The 25,755-nt window shown below is 44.7% G+C and overlaps 1 protein-coding gene across 7 annotated transcripts in view; it reads left to right on the plus strand.

Annotated features, from left to right (window-relative positions):
* Window positions 1-4,458: 4,458 nt before the first annotated feature.
* Window positions 4,459-25,755, plus strand: part of PCDH10 (protocadherin 10) — a 71,155-nt gene continuing 49,858 nt past the window's right edge. For 6 of the 7 annotated variants that reach the window (XR_010909999.1, XR_010910000.1, XR_010910001.1 and 3 more), the window contains exons 1-3: window positions 4,462-7,224; window positions 12,371-12,429; window positions 13,062-13,168. Coding sequence is in view for 4 of the 7 variants with exons in the window: in XM_060778937.2 (XP_060634920.2) it covers window positions 4,516-7,224; window positions 12,371-12,429; window positions 13,062-13,168 (2,875 nt within the window). In the remaining 3 variants the exon portion in view is untranslated. Of the gene's footprint in view, window positions 7,225-12,370; window positions 12,430-13,061; window positions 13,169-25,755 lie in introns of all 7 variants that reach the window. The other variant, XM_060778939.2, reaches the window with a different exon arrangement.

A 25,755-nucleotide genomic window follows, 5' to 3' on the forward strand; every position in this document is an offset into this window, starting at 1 on the left:
TAGGGAAAGGGGGAAAATGAGAGAGAGAGAGAGCCGTCCTCAGCCTTGGCGAGTGGGGCGCCTGAGAGGCAAGGCTGCCATGCATCCTACATGGCGTTTGCTTCTGAGTAGACTCGTAAAGGATGGCACAGGAGCTCGCCTATCAGTGTGCACGGACACCTTGCCTCCCCGCCTGTGCCCAGAGATGGAAAGGTCGTGTAAGGAGCACTTGAGCTCGGGAGTGACCGCTCCTCACGTCCCGCTGGCTCTCCAGTGCCAAGTAAAACCGTGCCCGGGTTGCCATGCTAGGCACGTTTGACCTCCGGAGGAGGAGACCCGCTCAGCATCGCCCTCTTGGCGCTGGTTTGGAAAGGATCCCAGGGAGCCCCCTGACACCCCCTCCCACAGAGTGTGCTTATTGAATCAGCAGGCAGAGGATCGCACTGCGCCACGCCTTGGGGAGGATCTGAATGCGGAGCTGCAGTAGAGACTCCCCCCCCCCGCCCCCGCCCAAACTTTGACTATCAGACGGTGCTCTTCTCGGGGACATCACCCTCCTCGATTATGACCCGCGAGGGGGGATTTGGGGACCCGAAAGGATGCATTCCCTTCGCACATTATCAGAGGAAAGGGAGCCTTCTGTCCTCAGGTGTCTGGCTTCTCCAGCAACTTGAGGAAGGAATACATCTGAAGTGGCGCCTTCGCCCAGGGAGCGCCTCCCTTCAGTTGCCATAGCGCCTTTCCTCAGAAGACCGGCGCTTGGAGTCACCGGAGGGAGGGAGGAGGGAGGAAGAGAGGGAGGCGAAGCTATCCGAGGGTGGGTTTCGAAAGCAGGCTTTCACCAGCCGAACTGGTCCCCTGACTTCTCCTCCCCCTCCCCTCCCTAGGGATGAAAACACAAACCATCTGGGAGTGGAAGCCTGGTGTGTATTGCTATTCTTGTGAGCCTTCAAGTCTTTCCTGACTTACTAAGAGTGTGTGACTCACTCAAGGCCACCCAGTGGGTTTCATGGCCGAGGTGGTTCCCAAACCCTGGTCTCTGGAGTCGTGGTTCAACACTCCAACCACCTCACCACGACGGCTTTCTACTCATTCACTTCTGACTAAACGTGTTTGGAGAAGAGCTACTCAGGCAGTGTTTTGAATGGAAAAAATGCAAGGTACAAACTTGGCTTCTGGAAAGCTTTCATAGCCGGAATCATAGGGTTGCTGTGAGTTATCCAGGCTGTATGGTCATGTTCCAGAAGCATTCTCTCTTGACGTTTTGTCTGCATCTATGGCAGGCATCCTCAGAGGATGCCTCAACCTCTGAGGATGTCTACCATAGATGCATGCGAAACGTCAAGAGAAAATGCTTCTGGAAGGTTGCTGTGAGTTTTCCGGGCTGTATGGCCATTTTCCAGAAGCATTCTCTCCTGACGTTTAGCCTACATCTATGGCAGGCATCTTCAGAGGTTGATGCATGCCTGCCATAGTTGCAGATCTTTATTTTTATTTTTTTGGTCGTGTCAGGAGCGACTTGAGAAACTGCAAGTCACTTCTGTTGTGAGAGAATTGGCAGTCTGCAAGGACGTTGCCCAGGGGACGCCTGGATGTTTTGATGTTTTAACATCCTTCTGGGAGGCTTCTCTCATGTCCCCGCATGAGGAGGTGGAGCTGATAGAAGGAGCTCAGCTGCCTCTCCCCGGATTTGAACCTGCGACCTGTCGTCTTCAGTCCTGCCGGCACAGGGGGTTTAACCCACTGTGCCACCGGGGGCTCTATAGATGCAGATGAAACATAAGGAGAGAATGTATCTGGAACCTGGGCAATACAGCTGGAAAACTCAGAGCAACCCACAAACTTGGCATTTTTTTCTGTTTCAGCCAAATTCCAGACATGAAACAATCAGGGCTACCCAACACCTTCCTAAAACAGGATCCCCCCAGACAGGAACCAGCTAGGCCTTGAAGCTGCAAGGCTTTGCAATGCTAATCAAGGTGATCAATTGCAGTTTCACACTGGCCGCCAGTAGGCGGTAGTTCTTTCTTCCACCCTGGCCCTTCCACAGATGTATGCTTAGTTTCCAATATGCCTCACAACCTCTACGGATGCCTGCCATAGATGTAGGTGAAACGTCAGGAGAGAATGCTTCTGGGACATGGCTATGCAGCCCGGAAAACTCACAGCAACCCAATGCCATTATCCCACCAAAAAATTGTCCTACCCACAACCACTTTGTTTTCTATTCATTTATTTCTGAATAAACGTGTTTGGAAAAGAATTATGTATGCCAGGAATAGGCAAACTTGGGTCTTCCAGGTGTTTTGGACTTCAACTCAGCTTATGCGGCTGAGGGGGAAAAGGAAGTGTCCCGAGGCTGTTAGGAATAGTGGAAGTCCAAAACAGCTGGAAGGCCCAAGTTTGCCCATGCTTGGTGTAGACAGTGCTTTGAATGGGGAAAGGAGGCAAAGAATGGTATCTATCCACAAGCCTGGCCTTCTCCTCCCCAGTTTGAACCAAATAATGCCATTTTTTCCCTCATCCAAGGGAACTATGGTAAAATATAGCTCCCTCCTCTCTCTTTGTGATTCAAGAGTTGGCTGCTGAATGTCACCAAAACGTGTGCGAGCTGAGCACATTGAAACTCATCCTTTGAACCTCAGCATCCTGCTTTCCAACCGATGAGGCGGGCTGTGATTCAGGAAAGCTGGGAAAGAACCCATATTTGCCAGCCTTGAAGGCTCCACAATGCTCATGGTCGTCGAGAACACAACCTTCCATCTTCATTACCAGCCTGTTTTCTTTCCATTCTCTGCCCAGGTGTTTGTTCAGTGTTGGAAACCGACTCCGGAGCCAAGCGTTTGTAACTGAGACAAGCACTCCAAAACATTGAGCTCCAGGCCCTGCGGAGAGAGGGGAAAGGAAACAAAACAGTCCATTTTGATCTTTCCATAGGCCTAAGGACAATCAGACGCAAGTAGGAGCATCTGCCTCAAGTTTTCCCTTGTTTACGATTTCCCTAAATAGCCTCCCTTTTGGAGAAAGGGTAAAAATAAAGGGAGGTTGCAAAGACGGAAGGGAAAGCCGTCGCCAGGTGGAAATTCCATCTCCACGGAGCAGTTTGTTTATTAGCGTCACGGTTTGCATTGATGACGGGAGGTGATCTCCTCTCTCAGGAACGGCAACAAGGGAATAGCAACTTTCCCTCCTCGGCAGAGATTCCCCGGCAAGCGCTTCGGGAGTGGCAGGGTTATTCTCTCCGCCAGAGACACAGCAACACACACACACACACAGACACACACACGAACTCGCACTGAGATAGAACGGGTTCTCCCGCGCTCCGCTCCTTCCCTCCTCCTCTTCCCCCCTCCCTTTTCCCATCTCCATGACGCAAGTTGCCGGACGTGCTGCGCATCCAATGGGCAGCCGCCCTGGGGCTGTCCCTTGGAGCGGATTGGTTGGCAGGAGCAGGTCGCTGCGCAAAAACAGAAAAGCCGAGCGCTCCGAGCTCAGAAACTGCCAGCAGAGATCACAGGAGCGGAGCTGGGACGAGAAGAGGAGCCGGCAAGGAAGCGAGCAAAGCAAGAGACTCAGTCAGGCAGGGATTGTGTTGGAAAGCGAGACGAGAGAGAGAGAGAGAGAGAGAGGAGAAGGACTGGAAGAAAACCGACATGGACCTTCACGAGCCAGGGGAACAATACTAATGAGGGTGCTCGGGCATGAACAGAAGATTCAGCAAGGATGGAGATTTCAGGGAATCTCCGACAAATGCAGGGAAATTAAAGTTTGGGCTTCCCAGTCGTTCTCTGCCTCTCCCGGCTCCCATTGGCTGTCACATTCGGTGGCTGGGTGCATTTGATTTTTAATCTTTCCATCCCTTTTTCCAAAGGTGCTCTTTTTTTCCCCATCCGGAGAGGGCATATGCCCATTGGTCTATTCCGGCATCCTTTCCCAGCTCTTGTTCCGACCAGAAAGCCAAACCGAGGCCAATCTCGAAAGAGACCACTGCCTGCCCCGGGATTGCTGCTGCTGCTGCTTCCTCTTCTTCCTCTTCCTCCTCCTCCTCCTCTCCAGCTGCCGCGGTGCAGTGCCAGGACGCTGGGAATAAATTAAGCCACCTACCTCTTTGCCTAGAGAGTTGGCCATTGCTTGGGAAGAAGATCGCCGATGAGGAGGGAGCTCTGCCTGGCGCTTTCCCTCACCCGCCGGGGCTGACTGCTCCGCTCTCTAGACCCTCGCCAACCACCTCCTCCTCCTCTTCCTCCTCTTCTGTGTGTGTTTGTGTGAATTTTCTTTTCTTTTCGAAAGGAAGGCGACGAGGGAGAGAAGAGAAAATGAAGGAGAAGGAATAGCCCTCGATCTTCCCCCCGCTCGCTCGCCCGCTCTCTCGCCCGCTCTCTCTCTCTCTCTCGCCCACCCCTCCCTCCCTCTCCCTCCCTCCCTCCCTCTCCCTCCCCTCCGAGACGGTGCTTCTGGAAGGAGGCGGGGGAAGGAGGGGGCGGCTGCGGGGGGCTTCGGGGTGGAAGGAGGGGGGATCTCTTTCCCCGCTTGGAGATGGTGGTGCTATTCCTCCCCTTGGCCTTCATCTGGATGGTGGCGGGGGCCCTGGCGCAGCTTCACTACACCGTGCAGGAGGAGCAGGAGCATGGCGCCTTCGTGGGGAATATCGCCGAAGACCTGGGCTTGGACATCACCAAACTTTCCGCGCGGCGCTTCCAGACGGTGCCCAACTCGCGCAGCCCTTACCTGGACCTCAACCTGGAGACCGGGGTGCTGTACGTGAGCGAGAAGATCGACCGCGAGCAGATCTGCCGGCAGAGCCCCTCCTGCCAGCTCCACCTGGAGGTCTTCCTGGAGAACCCGCTGGAGCTCTTCCGCGTGGAGGTGGAGGTGCTGGACCTCAACGACAACCCGCCGGCCTTCCCGGAGCCCGACCTGACGGTGGAGATCTCCGAGAGCGCCACGCCGGGCACGCGCTTCCCGCTGGAGAGCGCCTTCGACCCGGACGTGGGCACCAACGCGCTCCGCACCTACGAGATCACCCCCAACGCCTTCTTCTCGCTCGACGTGCAGACGCAGCCCGACGGCAACCGCTTCGCCGAGCTGGTGCTCTCCAAGCCGCTGGACCGCGAGCAGCAGGCCCTGCACCGCTACGTGCTGACGGCGGTGGACGGCGGGCAGCCCTCGCAGCGCACCGGCACCGCGCTGCTCACCGTCCGCGTCCTCGACTCCAACGACAACGTGCCGGCCTTCGAGCAGCCCGTCTACACGGTGGCGCTGCCGGAGAACTCCCCGCCGGGCACGCTGGTCCTGCAGCTCAACGCCAGCGACCCGGACGAGGGCCAGAACGGCGAGATCATCTACTCCTTCAGCAGCCACATCTCGGCCCGCGCCCGCGAGCTCTTCGGCATTTCCCCGCGGACGGGCCGGCTGGAGGTCAACGGCGAGCTGGACTACGAGGAGAGCGCCGTCTACCAGGTGTACGTGCAGGCCAAGGACCTGGGCCCCAACGCCGTGCCGGCCCACTGCAAGGTGCTGGTCCGCGTCCTGGACGCCAACGACAACGCGCCCGAGATCAGCTTCTCCACCGTCAAGGAGGCGGTCAGCGAGGCGGCGGCGCCGGGCACGGTGGTGGCGCTCTTCAGCGTCTCGGACCGCGACTCGGAGGAGAACGGGCAGGTGCAGTGCGAGCTGCTCCAAGGGGACGCCCCGTTCCGGCTCAAGAGCTCCTTCAAGAACTACTACACCATCGTCACGGAGGCGCCGCTGGACCGCGAGCAGCCCGGCGGAGAGGCCTACACGCTGACGGTGGTGGCGCGCGACATGGGCCGCCCCTCGCTCAGCGCCTCCAAGTCCATCCAGGTGCGCGTCAGCGACGTCAACGACAACGCGCCCCGCTTCTCGCAGCCCCTCTACCAGGTCTACGTGAGCGAGAACAACGTGCCCGGCGCCTACATCTACGCCGTCAGCGCCGCCGACCGCGACCAGGGCGCCAACGCGCAGCTGGCCTACGCCATCCTCGAGAGCCAGATCCAGGGCATGTCGGTCTTCACCTACGTCTCCATCAACGCCGAGAACGGCTTCCTCTACGCGCTCCGCTCCTTCGACTACGAGCAGCTCAAGGAGTTCAGCTTCCAGGTGGAGGCCCGCGACGCCCCGCGGCGGCGAGGACGGCAGCCCGAGGGAGAGGACGGAGGCCCGCCGGGGGCGGAGGATGAGCAGCAGCAGGAGGAGGAAGAGGCCGCGCTCTCCGGCAACGCCACCGTCCACATCGTGGTGGTGGACCAGAACGACAACGCCCCCGCCATCGTCAGCCCGCTGCCCGGGCGCAACGGCACCCCGGCCAGGGAGGTCCTGCCCCGCGGCGCCGAGCCGGGCTACCTGGTGACCCGCGTGGCCGCCGTGGACGCGGACGACGGCGAGAACGCGCGCCTGACCTACAGCATCGCGCGCGGCAACGAGGCCAGCCTCTTCCGCATGGACTGGCGCACCGGGGAGCTGCGCACGGCCCGCAAAGTGCCCGCCAAGCGCGACCCGCAGCGCCCCTACGAGCTGGTCATCGAGGTCCGCGACCACGGCCAGCCGCCGCTCTCCTCCACCGCGGCGCTCCACGTGGTCTTGGTGGACGGCGCGGTGGAGCGGCAAGGGGCCGGCGGGGCGGGCGGAGGCGGGGTGGCCGCGCCGGGACCCGGGGGCTCCGGGGCGGGAGGAGCCGGCCCCGGCGGAGAGCACCGGCCCAGCCGCGCCGGGGGCGCCTCGGCGGGCGAGAGCTCGCTGGACCTCACCCTCATCCTCATCATCGCCCTGGGCTCCGTCTCCTTCATCTTCCTCCTGGCCATGATCGTCCTGGCCGTGCGCTGCCAGAAGGAGAAGAAGCTCAACATCTACACCTGCCTGGCCAGCGACTGCTGCCTCACCTGCTGCTGCTGCTGCCCGTGCTGTAGCCGCCAGGCCCGCGCCCGCAAGAAGAAGCTCAGCAAGTCCGACATCATGCTGGTGCAGAGCTCCAATGTGCCCAGCAACCCGGTCCAAGGCGTCCCCGCCGAGGAGCCGGCCGGCTTCGGGTCCCACCACCACAACCAGAACTACTGCTACCAGGTCTGCCTCACGCCCGAGTCGGCCAAGACCGACCTGATGTTCCTCAAGCCCTGCAGCCCCTCCCGGAGCACCGACGCCGAGCACAACCCCTGCGGAGCCATCGTCACCGGCTACGCTGACCAGCAGCCCGACATCATCTCCAACGGAAGCATCTTGTCCAGCGAGGTAAGGCTGGTCCTTGCCCTGGAGACTCTCCCTGATGTAGGGCCCTTCCCCATCCGCCTCACGTCTATCTTCCTGCAGAAGAAAAGACTCAAAGTTCTAGGTTGCTTTGAGTTTTCCAGGCTGTATTGTCATGTCCCAGAAGCATTATCTCCTCACCTTTCATCTGCATCTATGGTTGAGGCATCCTCTGAGGATGCTTGCCAGAGATGCAGGTGAAATATCAGGAGAGAATGCTTCTGAACATGGCCATACAGCCCAGAAAACTCACAGCAACCCACATGCTTGGCTTTTGTCCCATTTGAGCCAAATAATGCCATTCCACACATGAAACACCTCCCAACAGTGGATTCCCCCCAGGCAGGGATCAGCCAGGCCTAGAGGCTGCAAAACTTTGCAATTCTAATTGAGGTGATTAATTGCAGCCTTCACACTGGCCTCCAGCACCCAAGAGTTCTTTCTCCTACCCTGGACCTTCCACAGATGTATACTTAGCTTCCAATATGCCTCACAACCTCTGAGGATGTCTACCATAGAAGTGGGTGAAATGTCAGGAGAGAATGCTTCTGGAATGTGGCCATACAGCCAGGAAAACTCACAACAACCCACAAGTTTGGCCTTTTTCCCATTTGAGCCAAATAATGCCATTCCAGACATGAAACAATCAGGGCCAGCTAACATCTCCCAACAGTGGATTCCCCCCAGGCAGGAATTAGCGATGCCTTGAGGCTGCAAGGCTTTACAATGCTAATTGAGGTGATTAATTATAGCCTTCACACTGGCCTCCAGCACCCAGGAGTTCTTTCTCCCACCCTGGACCTTCCACAAATGTATGCTTAACAACCTCTGAGGATGCCTGCCAAGAAGTGGGCGAAACGTCAGAAGAGAATGCTTCTGGAACATAGCCATACATCCCTCAAAACTCACAGCAAGCCACACACTTTGGCTTTTGTCCTGTATGAGCCAAATAATGCCATTCCAGACAAGAAACAATCAGGGCCAGCTAACACCTGCCAACAAAGGATCCCCCCCCCCTCAGGCAGGAATCAGCCAGGCCTTGAGGCTGCAAGGCTTTGCAATGCTAATTGAGGTGATTTATTGCAGCATTCACACTTGCCTCCAGCAGATGGGAGTTCTTTTTCCAACCCTCAGGTCTATCCTTCTCCAGAAGAAGGGACTCCATTCTAAGTTGTTTTCTGGGCTGTATGGCCATGTTCCAGAAGCATTCTCTCCTAATGTTTTACCCACATCTATGGCAGGCATCCTGAGAGTTTGTGATGTCTGTTGGAAACTAGGCAAGTGGGGTTTATATATGTATGGAATATTCAGGGTGGGAGAAAGAACTCTTGTCTGCTGGAGGCAATTGTGAATGTTGCAGTTGACCACCTTGATTAGCATTGAATGGACGTGTAGCTTCAAAGCCTTGGAGTTTCAAAGATTCATTCCAAACGTCAGGAGAGAATGCTTATGGAGCATGGCCATACAGCCTGGAAAACTCACAGTAAACGAGTAATTCTGGCTATGAAAGCCTTCATCAACACATTGGGCTCTAATGTCCCACCATAGATGAAGAAAGTCCCACTGGGTTCAGCTGTCAATTTCAGCCCAACAGGTGTATGTTCAAAAGAATAGCATTAAAGGGAGTGGGCTTGGCTGTGAAAGGGCACATCTACATTGTAGAATTAAAACAAGTGGGCACCTCTTTAACTCCCATGGCTCTGTGGTATGGAATCCTGAGAGTTGTAGTTTTACATGGTCTTTCACCTTCTCTGCCAAAGAGTGTTGGTGCCTCATCAAACTCCTGACCCCCATGACTCCACTTGTATTAAATGAGCCATAGTAGTTAAAGTGGCCTCCATCAAGCTGCACTAATCCTACAGTGTAGACCAGGCATGGGCAAACTTGGGGCCCTCCAGGTGTTTTGGACTTCAACTCCCGCCATTCCTAACAGCCTCAGGCCCCTTCCACTTAAGTGGCTGAGGGGGAAAAGGAAAGGACCTGAATGGTGGGAGTTGAAGTCCAAAACACCTGGAGGGCCCCAAGTTTGCTCATGCCTGGTGTAGATGCATATGTATCCTGGCTCTATTTTTCTGTAAGATGACCTCCCATCTCAGATGGAGAAAGTCCCATGGTGTTCAACTATACATTCCACCTTCATAGGCCAATCATAGAGGTGTTTATTAAAAGCAATTGCATTAAAGGGAGTGGGATTGGTTTTGTCACAGAGAAGTGTAACTGTTCTACATTACTTTTACACATTGTAGAATTATTGCAATTATGCTTTAGCTGCCATCACTCAATGCCATGGGATCATGGGAAATGTAGTTTGGAGATGCACCAACACTCTTTGGCAGAGAAAGCTAATGACCTTGCAAAACTACAACCCTCAAGGTTCCATAGCATCTAGCCATGGTAGGTAAGGTGATGGTAAACTGCATTAATTTGACAGTGTAGACTCACATTTGGTTCAACTATAAATGTCAGCCCATTAGGCCAATCGCAGATGTGTTTATTCAAACATACTACATTAAAGGAAGCAGGGTGATTTGATCCCATGGAATTTTAATTAGCACGGTGGTTGTAATTTACTACTTAAAGTAAACCCACTACTAACCGTAGATGTACCTGAATGCAGAAGAGAATAGGTAGTAGGCCAGTTGCCTTGCAATTTTGTGTCCTGGCAATCCTTATGATATCGTAGCTTGAATCTTTCTTTATTGATATCATCTATACACTGAAACTGTTGATTGCTATAGTAAACCCACTACCAATAGCAGATGTGCCTGAATGCAGAAGAGAATAGGTAGTAGGCCAGTTGCCTTGCAATTTTGCCTCCTGGCTATCCTTATGATATCCTAGCTTGAATCTGTCTTTTCTGATATCATCTATACACTGAAACTGTTGATTGCTGTAGTAAACACACTACCAATAGTAAATGTACCTGAACACAGAAGAGAATAGGTAATAGGCCAGTTGCAAAACTGATTATTATTATTATTATTATTATTATTATTATTATTAGTAGTAGTAGTAGTAGTGGTGGTGGTGGTGGTGGTGGTGGTGGTAGTAGTAGTATTTATTATTTATTGCTACTACTATGTTACTAAAAGTAGTAGCAGATGACTACATTACTCATCTTTGTTATTCCTCTAGCAGCCCATGCTCTTAATAGCATATCCAAATAGCACTGCATTGCTGTTCTTTCCAAGCTCCATTGAACACTGAGTCTTCTGGGTGAATATGCATAGGATGTATTGCCCATCTTTTAATGCAAACACAGGCCAGTAACTCATTCTTTATCATTCCCTTCCTCTATTTAATTATGATGCAGAACCTGCAGGCTAGTTGAACCTAAGCTACCTTTTGGTTCAATACACTCAGTAGCTTTTTGTCGAAAATAGAATGATTTGTGCATGGGAGAGCATTTTCAAAATGGTTGCAGCCAAATGACCATCCTATGCCCATTTGAATGAAGCTAGTACTAGGAGGAGAGAGTACCAATGAATGTCAGCTGCTGGAGGCTTATATTTCAGAGGAGGGAACCATCTCTGAGTATTCCTTGCATGAGAAAACCCTATGAAATTCATGTTGTCGCCATAAGTCCACAGGCGACTTGAAGGCACACACACACACAGAGAGCTAACCTAGCTTCTTCTACAACATAGCCTTGGGCAAGGTGCCAGCATTTATCTTCATATTGTTCAAACCAGTTGATGCCTGGGAATCTGAATGCCACTTCAAATAAGACCAAAAAAGAGGCAAAAACCCACCCCAAAACCTTTCATTCTATTTTATTGCTGCTTTCGGGAACAAACACAGCAAATCCAAATGTGTCTTTTAAAATACTTGCTCTATTAAGTACAGTATTTTTTTTAAATACATCTAGAAATCCCTGCATTTATGATTAAGGTGGCGGAGGAAAATTCTCTTGTGGTATTTGTGAAGATCTTAACTATCAGGCAGAACTGTTAATTAATTTGCGAATTAAGGATTTATTAATTAACTTTTAACAACTCTCGCCGAGTTGTTCCATACGAAGCAATGTGTTGTTGCAAGCATCTCAAAAGAATGCACAGGCTATTTACACTTTGCCCCGTTACGCAGATCTCATTATCCTGGTGTGTGTAAAGAATGATTTCAGATCACATAAACTGGATTTAATATACTGATGTGGAAAAAGTGGGTTGCTGGAGATTAAATTGTGTCTATACTCTTGCTAGTGGAAAAACTGCTTTGAGCCCTGTTAAGTCAATTTCTAGTGGAGCAAGTCCTGTTAAATTCACTTGGATTTATTTCTATGTAAGCATATATAGCAAGCATGGGCAAACTTCGGCCCTCCAGGTGTTTTTCCCACAATTCCTAACAGCCTCAGGCCATTTCCTTTCCCCCCTCAGCTGCTTATGAATGTTAGAAAGTTGAAGCTGGCCAATCAGAAACCATATGCAAATTAGTAAGTCAAGATAGCTCATGCATGGGCCAACTTGGGCCCTCCAGGTGTTTGGACTTCAACTCCCACAATTCCTAACAGCCTCAGGTCCTTTCCTTTTTCCCCTCAGCCGCTTAAGCTTGAGGCTATTAGGAATTGTGGGAGTTGAAGTCCAAAACACCTGGAGGGCCAAAGTTTGCCCATGCCTACTAGATAGGATTCCAGTCTTTTAATTCCATCCCCCATGTTGACTTTGAAAAAAAATTAAGCACTGCCTCACTGAGAACTCTGAAAATGTGTCTTCCTTATCTTATTTATTATCCTTTCCCCATTTTCAATATGTTGCATTATAATAGAGTTTTTCCCCCAGCCTGTAGATCTACTATTCAGAAAAAATAGCACTGACTTCATACTTTCCATTTAAGTATGAAAATTAAATTATATTGTGACATATAAATTGCCATTTGCAAATAAAAATTTTAATCCAGTGACAACTATTCCTGTTTATTGGCCTTAGAGACAACACACTACTCCTTATTTTTATGAGCAAAGGTGAAAGGGAGAGGTAGATAAGAGTCTAGCAATATTCCTTACATCATGTTTGATGCCTTAACTATAGATGCTCTTACATCCATTTACAACAACTGCAGATACACAAACTAGCTGCCTTTAAAACAAATCACCGGGAGTTAATTTTTTTTCTTTTCTGCATCATTTTTCTAGACTAAACACCAGCGTGCTGAGCTCAGTTATCTAGTTGATAGACCACGGCGAGTAAACAGGTAGGACCTCCTCTGTTTCTAAATGATGACCCTAATTTTGAACAAAACAAGATATATTTCAGCAAGCATGAAAGGAGAATATGGAAATGTGTTTACCGCAGAAGTCGAATAATAGCGGAGGGGTATGAAAATGAATTTGTTCAGACAGTACCATTAAGCAAAAATAAATCGGCGCTGAATGAACATCTTTGAATTATGGCTTTTGGTGAAGCTCTCTGAGATTACCTGAAAAGAGAGTGGAATCTCATTTTGTGCTGGTCTGAAACGTGCCTCACATACTCATGAGCCCCTCTGCGAGAATAAGCAGAGAATATTGACTTTTCTCTGAAAATCCAGCTTCCCAGGTTAAGCAAATTCAGTCTGGCTGTTTAGAACAATTGTGCGTAACACAGGGGAGTGTAATAAGGGCTGGTGTCTGTTCTGGTTGACTTATTAATGTTAAAAAGTGCAAGTCCTGCTTGTGATGGAAACAGGAGCTGAACAGAAACAGTGTTGTGAGCAGGTCTAGCTGCGTGCAGCACCGTGTGTAGCCATGTGATGGCAGAAGAATGTTTTATGAGTATCTCTATTCCTGAGTGTTCAAATATCAACCCCCCCTTCTTTTTCTTTTTCTTTTTTTTAAACGTTTCTAGTTCTGCATTCCAGGAAGCAGACATAGTAAGCTCTAAGGACAGTGGTCATGGAGACAGCGAGCAAGGAGACAGCGATCATGACGCCACTAATCGAGGTCAATCCTCTGGTAAGTCTGATAAGGGGAAATCTAAATATTTGATCTTTTAATAAGAGAGGCAGCAAGGGCAATTACAGATAGATAAATAAATAATAGCCCAGAAGTAATGAGATACTGAGTGTTTATCCTCTTACATGCATATAAGACTGAATGGGCTCAGGGTGATCGACTGCCTAGTTTACAGAGTGTGGTTTTTTTGTCTTTATTTATTCAGTTATTTTTGATTTCTTTTAAATGTGGCTTGTTTTTGAAAGCTAGAATTTTACTGTGTGAAGCCTGCAGGATTGCTTCTCCTTGCATATTTGTGGTACAAAGGCACTGTCAAGTTTGGATGTCTGGCTAAAGGTCCCACTGCAAAAAACTGTTGAGAAGAGTTGAGAGCATTTTGCAACTGCTGGAGAGCTGGCTGAGAAAAGTGATGCTTAAGAGGTGTGCCACTAGGGGAGGAAGAAGGGAGAGTCAGAATTGAGTGGCAGCTGGATGGTGAAAGCTTCCTGCAGGGCAGCTCTTTTCCAGTGTTTTTTTTTTTTTGGTGGAGATCACAGACAGTCTTGTATAGCCTTGTTTCTCAGGGATTCTACTTCCTAGTTGGAGACTCAGCATTTTTATATTATGAAAGGAATTATTTATCATATAATGGAGGGGATGTTTATGTTTAATCAAGAAATATATTTGATTATTTGACCTTCGTTTTCTAAAAACGGAAAATAATTTATTTATATATTTAATTATTTATCTACCCTATTTATACCCTGCCTTTCTCTACTCCAAAGGGGACTCAAGGTGGCTTACATATGGCAATTATTCAACACATAAAAAACTTTAAGCTTAAAAACAAATTCCATTTACAATTATTATATGTTAAACATTTAAAGCATTACATTCAATATTAAAATCACGCCATCTAGAAATCGTAGTCTAATAATAACAATAATAACTATAATAATAATTTATTTATACCCCACCAACATCTCCCCAAAGGGGACTCGGGGCAGCTTACATGAGGCCCAGCCTGGAAATACATTACAGCAAAATACATAATAAAACCAAAATAACTTAGGAATACAATAAAACAAAGCAAAGTAAAACAAAACAAAATAATGCAATGAGAAATCCATCACAATGTACAACATAAAATGATAAAACTGGAGGAGAAAATAAAAAAGAAATGTTTGTAACATCCCGTTGTCATTGTTCATATTCCAGGTCTATTATTGCACTGCACTATTCTCCGAAATCTTGATCCCAGATTCAGGTTTTTTACTTTCCTTCTGAAGACTAGAAGGGAGGGGGCTGATCTAAAGTCACTAGGGAGGGAGTTCCACAGCCAAGGGGCCACTACTGAGAAGGCCCTGTCTCTCGTCCCTGCCAGTCACACTTGCGAAGCAGGCAAGACCAAAAGCAGGGACTACCCAGATGATCTTAATCTCCGAAGTGGTTCATACATTCAGACGGGTAAGCTGGGCTGGAACCATTTCTGCTACACCTATTTGAGAAGGCCATTGATGCCTTTTTTGTATTTATATGACTGTAGTGCACCCTGCAGGTAAACAGGTTTCCATGACAGTTGTTAACCAATTTTGAAATGCAGTATTAGCTGTAAAAGCCTCTCTTCTTCTCCACTGTATGCCTATTCCAGAGACTTACTGTTCCTGTAAAAGTGCCTTCTAAATGGGGTCTCAAAGGTGAATGCTTTTCCTCCCCCTCATTTCCATTCTTCCTCCTTTAAAGCATCTTCTAAAACATGACTTGAACATGCCCAGGATCACTTAGAGACAAGGTGGAAGCAACCTAAAGATGTTGTTTTCTTTGCTGTAGGAAGCCTAGGCACGTTTCAGGGTGTTTGGTGGGGGGTGGTGGTGGTGGTGAAAGGAGCGGGAAGTCCATTCAAGGGCTGCTTTATATTACTGCAAGTCATTAATATGCAGACCTAATGAGACTTGAGGAGCGCCAAGAGCCTTTGAGCTTCCCCCGTTCTTTGCAGAGCTTCATGCTTACTGAACACAGTATTTATTTTGTGTCTGGGAACCTGACAACAGAACAGCTCTTGCCAGACGTTTGAATCAAAAGATGGCACCACTATATTTATTTGTTTCTGCCCTATATTTGGTGTATGATTTATGGTTGTCTTCCATTTAGCTTCCTTCCATCCTCCATTCTCTTCTCAGTTTCTTTGCACCATTTCTGAGGCGGCAGTCAATATTCAGAAGGTTATAAAATCCTTTGCCTCGTGTTCTTGTCTGTCTTTTCCTCCCCTCCACCCCTTTTCAGTTTGCCTTTTTTTTTTACACATTTTATTGCTGTACTCATCTCCATGAATGTTTCAATCAGCTTATTCCGTCAGCATAATGAACCATAATAACCAAATAGGAGAGAAAGAATAAACATCTGTACAAGGGCCTGAAATGGAAAAGCAAAATGCAGGAATATAATCATTGTGACGCACATCAAGCAAAAACCCATTTGCTTCTACAAATGTTACTAAATTTAGGGTTCTCGTGTGGGGTTTTTTATGATTTGTCTGAAATGAGGTTATTGATGATATTCTCAAGTTTGGTGGCTATGCTCACATTGGGATAATTCACAGATACATTTCATTTCACAACATAGAAACTCAGCTTTCTTTTGCTTGACTCTAGTTCTTTCCTGATTGAGCAACAAGTCTAGAAAGCTATCTGGGACCCACTTACTTTATATACAAGGTTTGTGGAATGACTGGTTGCCAATTACACTGAATTACAGATTTCTGCAAATAAAACAGAGATTTGAAAAATTTCATTTAACTCTAATGGGAATTAACATTTTGAATTGAAACTTCAATTTAAATTAATAAATGTGCTAACCAATTTTGATAAATTACTACTGGACAGGCATGTAGCCAGGGGGGAGGCTTGGGGGGCTTCATCCCCCCCCAAAAAAAATTCTCATGGTGGTTCGCGAAAAGGCCTTACTGGTGCATTATTTAAACTGTTATGTTTATTCATATCATGATCTGATAACCATACTCAATATATCCCATATGCATGAGGGTACTGGGGTAATTATACAAAAGGTTTGCTAGGGTAGACCCTCTTTCACTCAGACTCAGCCCCCTCGAAACTCAGCCCCCCCAAACCCCCCCTTGAAAAAAATTCACCCCCCCCCCCCGAAACGAAATCCTGGCTACGGGCCTGCTACTGGACATTCAGAACAGTTATTTTGCATAAAGGTTTTTGCATGTTGTGAATATGTTTTCATGGTTAAGTACTGTAGAAGATCTGTGATATTGGGATATATAGGCAGTACTCTCTGTCCCTCTCTTTCTCTATAATCATATTTATTCTTGTTCTTGTTCATTTTGTACAGAAAAAGTGGGAGCTAGAGTACATTGAATCTGAGGAGCTTGGAAAAATGTAGAACAGGCATGGGCAATTTTTCTAACTTGAGGGCCGCATGGTGAGCTGGAGCAGGGTGGGCGGGTTGGAAGGGAGGGAGTTCTCCCCAAGTCTCTTCCCTGCCCTTTCCTCCCCTTCCTTTTCTTTTTTGGAGGCAGAAAGTGAAGGAAAGATGGGAAACATTTGAATCTCAAAAGAGTTGGTCTTGGTCAGGATGAGGTGGTGAGAAAAAAATGCATCCATTAGACACCATATTGCCTACTCTTGCTATAGAATCCTAGAATCTTACAGTTGGAAGAGACCTCCAAGGGCCACCCAGTCCAACCCCCTGCCATGCAGGAAGGCACAATCAAAACACTCCCAATAAGCCTCTGCGGAAAAGCCTCCAGAGAAGGAGACTCCACAACACTCTGAGGTATCCCATGCCACTCTCCAGGAAGTTCTTCCTAATCTTTGCAGTCGAATCTCTTTCCCTACCATTTGAAACAATTGCTCCCTTGGATGCTGGTCTCAAAAGCAGCAGAAAATCAGTGTTTTCCCTCCTCCTCAATGGGGCACCCTTTTAAATCTTGAAACATGGTTCTCATGTCCCCTTTCTACCTTTTCTTCTCCTAGCTAAACATCCCCCCGGGAGGAAAGGAGGAAGAAAAAAAAAGAGAAGGAAGGAAGGAAGGGTGTAAGAGAAGGATGGATAGAAGAAAGGAAGGAAGGGAATAGAGGGAGGGAGGGAGGAAAGAGAGAAGGAAGGAAAGACAAAAAAGGAAAGAAGGAGGAAAGGGTGGAAAGGAATACAGGAAGGGAGAAAGAGGGAGGGAGGGGAGGGAGGAAAGAGAGAAAGAAGGAAAGATTAAAGGGAAGGATGGAAGGTAGGAAGGAAGGGAAAAGGGAGAGAGGGAAGAAGGGAGGAAATGATGAATGGATGGAAGGGAAGGAAGGGGAGAAGGAGAAAGAGGGAGGAAAAGAAGGGAGGGAAGAAGGAAGGAAGGAAGGAAGGAAGGAAGGAAGGAAGGAAGGAAAGACAGAAGGAAAGAATGATAGGATTGTGTGAGGCAGGCACACACACAAACACACACACATTTCCATGAACAATCTCTTGCATACAGACATAAATATATGCTCAGATCTATGGATGTATATTTAAATATATAGAAATAATTTGAATAATCACTGGAAAATATTCAAGTGGGATGCTATATGATGCTCAAATAAATTATAATCTGTTCATAATTTAGTTATTTCAGCTTCTAGCGTCACCAGTAGTCTTAATTCTGTTACTGCTGAAATGACCTAGTACGTTAAATAGTGCTTTTAAGCATATCTCCGTTTTCTCAGTTATTAACTTCCATATGTACATGCTTGTGCTTTATGAAGGTATATAGCTAATTTTACAGTCATAACAAATGACCACAGTACTTCTTTCCAACTCTCCAGCCATTCTTATTTTTAAAATAAGCTACTTTATTTGTAGGACATTATTATGCCTTGTCCTTCAACATTTTTCTATCTGTTTTCTCTTAGGTTTTGTCAGTATCACTCATTGTCAGCAAATACTTCTGTGTTTCAGTCCTGAATTTTTTTCATAATCGGACTCTGTTAGCACTCCAAAATTATCAATAGGTGAAGTCGCCATTTCAAAATTACTCTAAGGATGTGATCCTATATTTGCTGTACTGGAGTAAGACTCACTGAATGCATTGGCACTTCAAAACAAATGTAGATGGGATCATGCTATAGCTATCCTGCACTTATATTGGAAACTAACCTTCTTCATGAAACCAACATACAATCTAAATAAAATAAAATACATTTAAATAGTCATTTAAACATTAATGCAATGCCAGCAGCCAGTGACAACAAGAGTACAAATAAAAAACATAAGAGCCACAAATCCTATTTAAAATAGAAAAATGAAATATATGCTTCAAAGTCACAACATGTGAACCTTGCTTGGGATGGACAGCCCAAACTGATTCAGTCTCTCAAATGGTCAGGTAAATATTTCTTTTAGGTGGATTAATTACAGCCCATTTAAAGAATCCAATTCATTGAATTTTTAGGATTTGAAAATAACATTTCAAGAAGGAAAAGAGAGGAAAGATAAACCTCTAGAAAAGATGAAAGCAAAATCAGTAAATGAGTTCTCAAATGGAGTTCTCAAATAAGCTTGCGTGTTAGTGTGCTTTATCCATAGGTAGTAAAAGCTTTGGCTTTTCTTCTGAGACTTCCAGCATAGGTGCTAAGCATCTCTTTGTGTGTTTGTTTGTTTTTCATGCTGTATGATGTGAACACCTGTCTTCCAGGACTAAATCATTAGCTCATTTCATCTACACTGTAGAATTAATGCAGTTTGATACCACTTTAACTGTCATGGCTCATGCTATGGGAGTTGTGGTTTTGCAAGATTGTTAGCTTTCTCTGCCAAAGAGTGTTGGTGCCTCAACAGACTACATTTCTCAGGATTCCACTGACTTTTTGGTCAGCAAGTTCAGCAGCTCAGCGGTTTAACTAGCTGCGCCACTGGGGACTCCAAACTGCATTAAATCTGCAGAGTAGATGCACTCTAGGCCTTCATGAATTAAGAACCTAAAGATGACGATGGTGTGAAAATACTGAATTTCTACAGGACAAAGAAGGAGGAAGGACTCTTTTTAATCTAAGGCATACTTACAGTACAGAGTAAATGGCTTCTGGACTTAGATTATAAACTAGATTGGTTGGTTTGCTTAGGAATGCAAATAAAAATGGTACATTGCCATACACAAATTTCTCATATATGACTGGGTGTTTGATACTTTTTTTGTTTATGTTTGAGCACCTATAAAAATAATCATTATCAACACATCACATAGAGGTTTTTAAAAAAGGTATTGTGTCTGTGTGGATATATATGTACAGGTGTGTGTGTATACACACACATACACAGTTGTGAAAACTGTCAGTGCTTCTAAAATGAAATAGTGTGATTCAGTTATAGATAGTAGGAGTTTTCTATATTGTAGTTCCTGGCAGGAAAGAGGCAAATGCAAAGATAATTTCCAAAGGGACAGAGATTATGTCCTTCCGGAGCCCTGCTTTAAATATCCTATCATTAAAGCAGGCTGTGGGGCTGCGGGATGAAATTTCACAGGTGGGAACCATTTCAGGCAGTCTTTTATTTGTATTTATTGTATCCAAGTATTTATTTGTTTTTGTTATTAGTTGCTATCCCTGACTTTATTCACAATTCTAGAATTTGACACAAAGTTCATTTTTGGAAAATGTATGGGGAGAAAAGGTTGGATGGGAATGACACACCTATAGACTGCTGAAGGCTAACTTGTTAAGACCACTTTTACAAGTGAAGCCATAAAAATATAATCTGCTTCAGAAAATGGGTACAATTGGAAAATAAATCTGATAGATTTATTACTTACAATTGCATTTTTAATTGGATAATTAGAGAATGATCCTTTGAAGATTATTCAAAACCTCTAGAGGTCTTTACGCATAGGTTTTCCCCTTCTTCTGCTTAATTTAATCAAGAATTAATGAAGAATTAATAAATCTCAAATGAGGAAAATATGCGGTTTTTATGTAAACTCTGATACATCATAAAAGCCAAATCCTTTGACATTTGTGGTGTTTTAGCCCAGGATTGGGTACATTTAGGTGGGTCTAGAGACTCATTTTGTGCTTCTGGGACCTGCCAGAGGTTACATGGGCTACCAAAAATTGTGGAAGAGTACATCTAGGACTTCATCAGATGGAACTAGTGAAGATGGGGGGAAAGTGGGGAAAATTGCCTTCTTTGCATGGCATTTCATTCGGTTCTGTCTTAAAAGAATTTACTCACCCCCATTACACAAGATCACCTCCTCCAGCTTCTAACTCAACTATCTGTTTAATTCACCTCACATGGGTAGGCGATGACTCCTCCTATTTCAAGGATACCAGCACACTTTTTAAAACAGGCATCCTTTTTGAGACACCACTTTCCCTGGGATCCTTTCCCCTCAAGATCCTTCTACTGAAACAGGGTTAAGGCACCTTTTTAAGGCACCACTTTCCCTGGGATCTTTTCTCCTTCCATTAAAGGAGAGTTAAGACACCCCTTTTAAACACTTCTTTCAGTGGGACCCACACCATCTGAAGGAGCATTTGCAGACCACCCACCCATTGCTTTGAACCACGTCACTGACCCGAAACAACCCAAGAAATCTTACAGATCCAATCCCATATGTTTTCCCTCTCTTTCTCCCATTTCCACCTGCATCAGGAACTCAGAAGATGATTTCTCCCCCTCTAACCCATTTTTCTACACTTCTACTACATTTCAGGATGAAAGGCAACAAATGGCAAGTAGTTTTACATCGTGTGAAGTGCTCCATAGCATTTCATCCCTGAAATGCCTTAGAAATATGTGGAAATGGGAGAGGACCTGTGTCTGATGAGGTCCTAAGTAGTGAAAAACCCACTTCCAATTGGGTGAAAAGGCATTTTTCTCTTAAGCAGTGAAGGAGGACTCTGTGATCTGTATAAAAATAGAAATTTCTGGCAACTGGGATAGAAATGGGATGCTGCGATATCACTGCCTACATGTGGCTCCTGTGTGTGCTTTTCTCACCTCACTTTAATCTTCTGAAATTTGCATACCCATATTTTTTCATATGATTGCTGCCAATTTCTGTGTTTTACTCTTGCAGAAATGTCAGTATAGTGGATAGCTGTTTTTAACTTTATCTCATAGCTTTTGTATTGCAACTGTTATTATTCATTATAACGTTTAATTCATAACAATCTTCAAATGCATCATGTGGCCTATGATAGTAGATGCTATTCAGGGGAAGGTTAATAGTAGAAGCTATGCTGGGCTGAAAATGAGGAAATTGTTTTTTTTAATGGTCTATAATGCCATACATCATCTTCATTTTGATCTCATAGGGGCTTTTTAAAGTTTCAAATTCAAATTCTATTAGTGTTTTTAATTTCCAACCACTTTTGGTAATCAGAAAGAATAATGGATTATCTGAGAGCATGCATATCATATTATATATATGAAAGAGTGAAGACATAAATAGGGAATGGGATAGCTAGTTCAGTGAGCCAGTGTGGTGTAGTGTTTTAAATGTTGGATTTTAACTCTGGAGATCAGAGTTCAAATCCCACTTCTGCATGGAAACCAGTTGAGTGGCTATGGGAAAGCTACACTCTTTTAGCTCCAGAAGAAAACAGAGTCAACACCTCTCAGACACCTTTCTTGCCAAAGAAACACCATGATAGATTTACTTTAGGATCACCATCACTTTCAAGGTACACACCAACAAAATGAAGTGAGCAGCCATCTTCTCACTGTCCTTTTTGGCAGGGCTGTTTTTCAGAGCCAAAAGGTTTGCCAAATAGAAAGGGTAGTTATAACATCAATCAATGAGTATTTGTTTCTTTCTACAAATTATTTAGCACTACAAGATCAGAGACTTGCCTCAGTGAGCAATGACTCTGTAGCACACATGGATTTATTTTCTTTTGCTATTGTTTGTATGAATGTGTTTTGGAGGAGGTGGGGTTAATGGACTGCCTACAACGTTTGGATGTTTGGAATGAAACTCCTACATAAATAGCCTTTGAAACTAAATTCTGCAGATACTGATGACCATATTCTACTCTAAATATATTTTCCGGCATGCAAAGCTATAAATAAGATCATGATGCTTGCTTGCATTAATAGGTAACCCAGCAGGTGAGAAAAAATGCTGTGAGTAATTTGGGATATTTTCTGAACTCAATAAGAAATTGTGTGTGTCACAGCAAACTTGTATACCTTGTAAATATGGTAGTGTTTTTGAGCATTTTTAAAATACATGAGTTTTTGTCCAAAAACTGTGTGTTTATGAGGCTGACACTTAGGGACTTTTTTTTTACAACCTTTCATGTAACAATGCCATAATATTCTATTGTGTAAGTCTAGTTTTGTATTTGTTTTGCTGTAAAATGTGATTCTGGGAGACTGAAATGTCCTTTCTGTCTGAATGAGGAATAAATCAGTAGATGCTGATGATTAAAATATTTAATTTTACTTTACTGATTTTTAAAGCAATTGAAGAGCAAAGAAATATTCAAAAGCAACAATAAAAAAGAAGAAAAACCAGATTCCTCCAAACTGAGGACTTTCGTTTGATGTTATAGGCATGAATATCAATCCAGGTAAAATGAGTAAGATTGCTGCCTAAATCTTGTGGCAATAGAGCAGTGAGATCTCCAAAAATTTGGAACCAATTAAATTCCCAGCCGCTAAGCCATACACAGTCTGTTTACTGAATCTATGCATCACCAGCTGTGCTTCTACTGCTTCAATTTTAAGCCATTATGACACCATCAAGAAACACCTGTTAGAAACCATTTGGTAAAATGTCACAGTATTATAGACTTTTGGAACATAGAGAATGCAAAACTGGAATTAAAGTCTGCATATGTACCAGTGCAATTTTCAAAACAGATTCTCAATTTCTGTTTATTGTATTATGAGATATAACAGTCTGATAACCAGAAACTACAGGCATGACCAACTGTTTGTATTAACAGAAACAATTTCCAAAATTACTCAGACATTCTATATTCCTTCTAAAGATCTCTTTGTTTGCCTTCTCTTCACTTCTATGAAATAATCTTTTGATTTTTGCCCTTCACAGATGGAAAAAGTGAGGTAAACAGACAGAAACAATTGCTGTGAGGCATGTGACAAATTGCTTCCTAGATTTTATAAATATTTTGCTACTATCTCCTAAGAGAGCAATCCAGAACATGTCTTCTCAAAAGTAAATATTCTTGAATTCTAGGAAGGCACCACCAAGGATAGTCAGTACAAGACAGAACTGTAGCCTTATTCTGCTTTTTCCCCTCACCACCTCCCTGGAAATTTGCTTCACATATCTAGATTTTTGTTCCAAGTGATACAGCTGAGTTTAAAGTAATCCAGGTTTCAGAGCTTTCCCATTATTTTGACAGAAACTAGACTGATTGTGCAAATTACAGTATAGAAGTCCCTATACTGTAATTTGTCATCCTAGCATCTGTTTATTTTGTTTAAACAGATGCTAGGATGGCATTCAGAATATTTCAGCACTTTGGCTAAGATATAGTATCCAAGGCCCAGAATAAAGACTTTGTTTCACCTTCTGTTCCTGCTACAGTCTCTATAGCTGGTTTCCAAGTCATCCCAAGCAAGGTTTTGACATATACTGGATAGTGAAGGTACAAGAGGGTGGTAGAAATCTATAGTCCCATCTACACTGCCATATAATCCAGTTTGAAATGGCATTATATGGTCAGTGTAGACTCAAATGATGCAGTTTAATTGTATTTAACTGCCATATAATCCAGTTTCAAACTGGATTATATCAGTGTAGGTGGGGCCAATGATTCTATCATAAGGAATTGGATGCATGGACCTTAGCTTTATATTCAAACACATGGGATTAAATTCCACTGAATTAAATGAGGCTTAATTCTGAGAAGTCGGATATAGCATTCTGCTCTGGTGTTTGTTTTACCCTAGAGTTCAACCAATGTAATTTATCAGTACAATTCCATACATGTCTAATCAGACATAAAGCACATTGTTTTCAGTATTAATTTCCTCCCAGGTGAAGGTGTAGATTACAGCATTGAAGTGCTTAACTGGAGCTGAATCACACCTTTAATTTATAGTAGTACATTTGTACATTTACATATATTGAATTACGCTATTATTTAATTTGTTTGGTTCACTGCAGTTGGCAACAAAAATCAAAGGACTCTGCAGTTTAAAACCTCACATGAACTTGTAAACAGCAGGTAGTTTCAACTAAAAAAGCTCAGTTGGGAAATAGAGCTTTGTTCTTGCATATTAATTTTTTTTTCTCTAGAAGAGAAAAATATCCTTGTTTTTTTATTCCAAATGTTTTGGCATCCAGAAATTGATTTCATTTTTATTGAGGTTTTAATGAAACTTTGAATCCTTGATAATATGATTTTTTTCTTTACATTTGAGTCATTCTTCTGAGCCATCAATGTTGATGCTGTAATATCAAATATTTTAAACAGTAATATCTGCTAAAATTGACTGGGAAAATGTATAGATGAAGAAGTGTTGAAATTATTCTAGAATACTTTTTATTTTTTAACAAAACTCTCTTGTTCCAAACATTAAGTTGTCCATTTATTTTCCAAACTATTTGTGTATCTTCCATGACATTCTTCCCATAAAACTTGAATCTTAGCTATAATTTATTTCCAGACTTCTGAATGCTAGTTATTAGGGGTGTGAAAATCTTCATTTTTAAATTGAAGTTATATCCAATTAATAAGTTTTATATATACAAACAGATTTTAAGAAACATGGGGGGATGGGGGCACCCACATGAAATCTTAAGAATCAAAACTCACCCAATACTTTTTATTTGAATTCAATAATGCTTGGAAGTCAGTGTTATTTTCAGCACAAGTAAGGTAAGGCCAAAAAGGCTGCAATTCCCCTTTAAATTAAAAAGAGATAGGCTGCCTCTCACTATGAGGAGAGGAGAGCAGCAGGGCGGAATGAGCTGAGTGAGCTGGGACAGAGACTGAGAGAGCACAGAATTATGGGAAATGTAGTTTGGGAAGGCAAGGAGGCCTATGGCAAAGAATTCAAAAGGCTCTGCCTAAACTACATTTCCCAGAATTCTGCTCTGGCTCAGAATGTCCCAATCAGGATAAAAGAGAGATTTATCCATCTGTAGCAGCCATCCAGAGTTTCAAAAATTGTGGAGTATGCAAAGAGGAGGACTGACTGATACTTCTAGTAGGTAAATCTGTGCTGGGCTGGGAAGAAATCCCTGAATGGAAGTTCTATTGGTTAATATGAGAGACATTAAATGACATAGCAGGTGTGGCTTTAAAAATGTTTTTGTCATTTTTTTAAAAAAAACCTCCCAAATCAGTAGATGTATGAATATTTCTGAAAGTTGTGTGTGTGTGTGTGTGTGGGGGGGGGGGGGATCCTCTATTACCTTGTGTCATTGCATAGAAAATTCAAAGTGATATCTTTTGATAGTTTTTTTTTAAAAAAATGTTGTTTGTAAAATCTGTGGATGAGTGAAATGTTCTGAAACCTGATGGGCCAACAGTGGTAAATGTGTTCTATAATCATAGCAAGTTTCATGTCAAATAGATCTAACAGTGAAGGAGAAAGGAGCCTCTGAAGTTTCTCCATTGGCACAATTACGTAAC

The sequence above is a fragment of the Anolis sagrei genome, chromosome 5, assembly GCF_037176765.1.
Source record: "Anolis sagrei isolate rAnoSag1 chromosome 5, rAnoSag1.mat, whole genome shotgun sequence".
NCBI classification, from domain to species: domain Eukaryota; kingdom Metazoa; phylum Chordata; class Lepidosauria; order Squamata; family Dactyloidae; genus Anolis; species Anolis sagrei.